This window comes from Austrofundulus limnaeus, unplaced genomic scaffold (genome assembly GCF_001266775.1).
Source record: "Austrofundulus limnaeus strain Quisiro unplaced genomic scaffold, Austrofundulus_limnaeus-1.0 Scaffold335, whole genome shotgun sequence".
Classification (NCBI taxonomy): domain Eukaryota; kingdom Metazoa; phylum Chordata; class Actinopteri; order Cyprinodontiformes; family Rivulidae; genus Austrofundulus; species Austrofundulus limnaeus.
In genome coordinates this window covers 346,864-348,723 of record NW_013952737.1, presented here as the reverse complement: position 1 = coordinate 348,723, position 1,860 = coordinate 346,864, and the positions used below count along the sequence as shown (strand labels likewise).

The window sequence follows — 1,860 nt, the reverse complement described above, 5'->3', positions numbered from 1 at the left end:
TATTATAATAAAGGCTTTATGTTGATATTGCAAAATACCTAAAGTCCAAACTTTAGGATTAAAACAGCTGAATAAAGATCTGACAAGACTTTTTGTCAGATTTTTTTTGCCAGAGAAATAAAGTGAGATGCTTTCAAAGAAACTATTTTTATCCAGAATAAGAATAAAATATAAGTGATWAAGKTMCTGTATGTGGATCTATATCTAATACAACTATTTTGAATAAATCCAGCAGCTCCAGGAGTAAAAAAAGCACTCAGAAATGAAATATGTTCAACACATTTATTAGAGCAAATGTATCAAATTAGTAGTTTCAGTTTAACACCAACAAAACTTCTTCACAGTATACACGTTTAAAACAATGACTAATGAGGAACTGTGGGCTAACCTCACAAGATTTGGCAAACTGATGCTCAGACAACAGCTTCCAGGAGAATTTACAAAAGGAACGGTCCAGATAAGTGGCCCGTCTGCGTTATCCAAACTGAGAAAACAAACGAACAGATGGCTCAGTGTCCCACATCAACCTGTCCAAAGTCTRAAACCAGTCCATCTGGGTCAGTTCAGTGTGTCATCAGGACCCTGACAGGCTCTCAGAGCTCTCAGGACCACCACACTGAACATTTTTCTTCATCTAATTGAAATGTGGAAAAACAAAAACGACAAAAATCTAAATGAATGATGATGATTTGTCTAAATGAATGTAATCTAGTCACACTCTACCACAGAGCACTGAGAGAAACTATAAACACACAAATCAAAAGAATCAAAAGCTAACATGAGTCTTTAACATGAGCCTAATGTTTTAACTTATGGCACTAAATAACAGTAATATGAACATCTTCATGAAGCCCTCAGCTCTCCCCAGGCAACACTGCCCTCTAGAGGCCAAGCACGACCACTGCAGAGTCAGCAGGTCTCAGCCAATAAGAGACGAGAGCTCCTCTACCACACTTCTGTTCAGCCCCATCATTTTCAAAAATTGTTCAAAAGTTTCAACGTAAGACCACAGAAAAGTTAGTTTAAAAAATGAAGACAAAGTGAAAAGCACCAGATGCAAAGCAAATTGTGTCTTTTCTTTTATTTTCCTTTACTTGAATGCCTTTTACTTCTTTTCCTTCTTCTTGTCCTAAAAAACAAAAACAAACAAAAAGACATCAGTTTCAGGACATAACTTTATTTTATTCAGAAAAAAAGCTCCTCCTCTTGTTGAATGACTGAATCCAGAAAATACATCTTGAAAGGTGGCGTTGCAGTACTTGAAACCGGTCTTGGTCTTAAGACCGGTCTCAAGACCAGTTTTTGATGGTCTTGGTCTTGTCTAGGACTCGACAGCATTTGTACTCAGTCTTGTCTTGGTCTCGGACACTGAGGACTCAGAATTTTATTTCAAGACCAGTTAAGACCACAACTGTGGAAATATCACTAAATTGCCAGAATGTTGTCCAATTTATTTGTTAACAATCTTGCTTGTATTGGATTTAAAATGTAGCTACTGATTCAAATTCAAACCTGAATTATTGTTATTTATGTGTTTTTGTTACCAGCTGTCACCCATCCGCACCCCCCGTCACTTGCACACATCACTCCCAGAAAGTGAACCTGGTTCTCTGGGAGTGGTAAAAGATGTCTCCAAAATTTTAAGTAAAAAAATTTGGCTACATTATTCATAAATAATAAAAACAACAACAACCAGGAGAAAGCATACAGCAACTTGTAAATTCGGCAGTGCTTCACTTTCAGAGACAATGTAGACAACTTTAAACTTTTATCATCACTAATGTTAACAATCTGCCTCTGCAGCAAAATTATTTCATCTGCCCTCACACAAAGCTTTTGTCAATATTAGCTCTACATATT

The 1,860-nt window shown here is 36.6% G+C and overlaps 1 protein-coding gene across 1 annotated transcript in view; it reads right to left on the bottom strand.

The window, feature by feature from the left end:
- Positions 1-268: 268 nt before the first annotated feature.
- Positions 269-1,860, bottom strand: part of tegt (testis enhanced gene transcript (BAX inhibitor 1)) — a gene marked incomplete at its 5' end in the record, with an annotated part of 9,131 nt that continues 7,539 nt past the window's right edge. The window contains 1 exon segment of the mRNA XM_014022556.1: positions 269-1,129. Coding sequence (XP_013878010.1) covers positions 1,106-1,129 — 24 coding nt within the window. The 3' untranslated portion in view covers positions 269-1,105.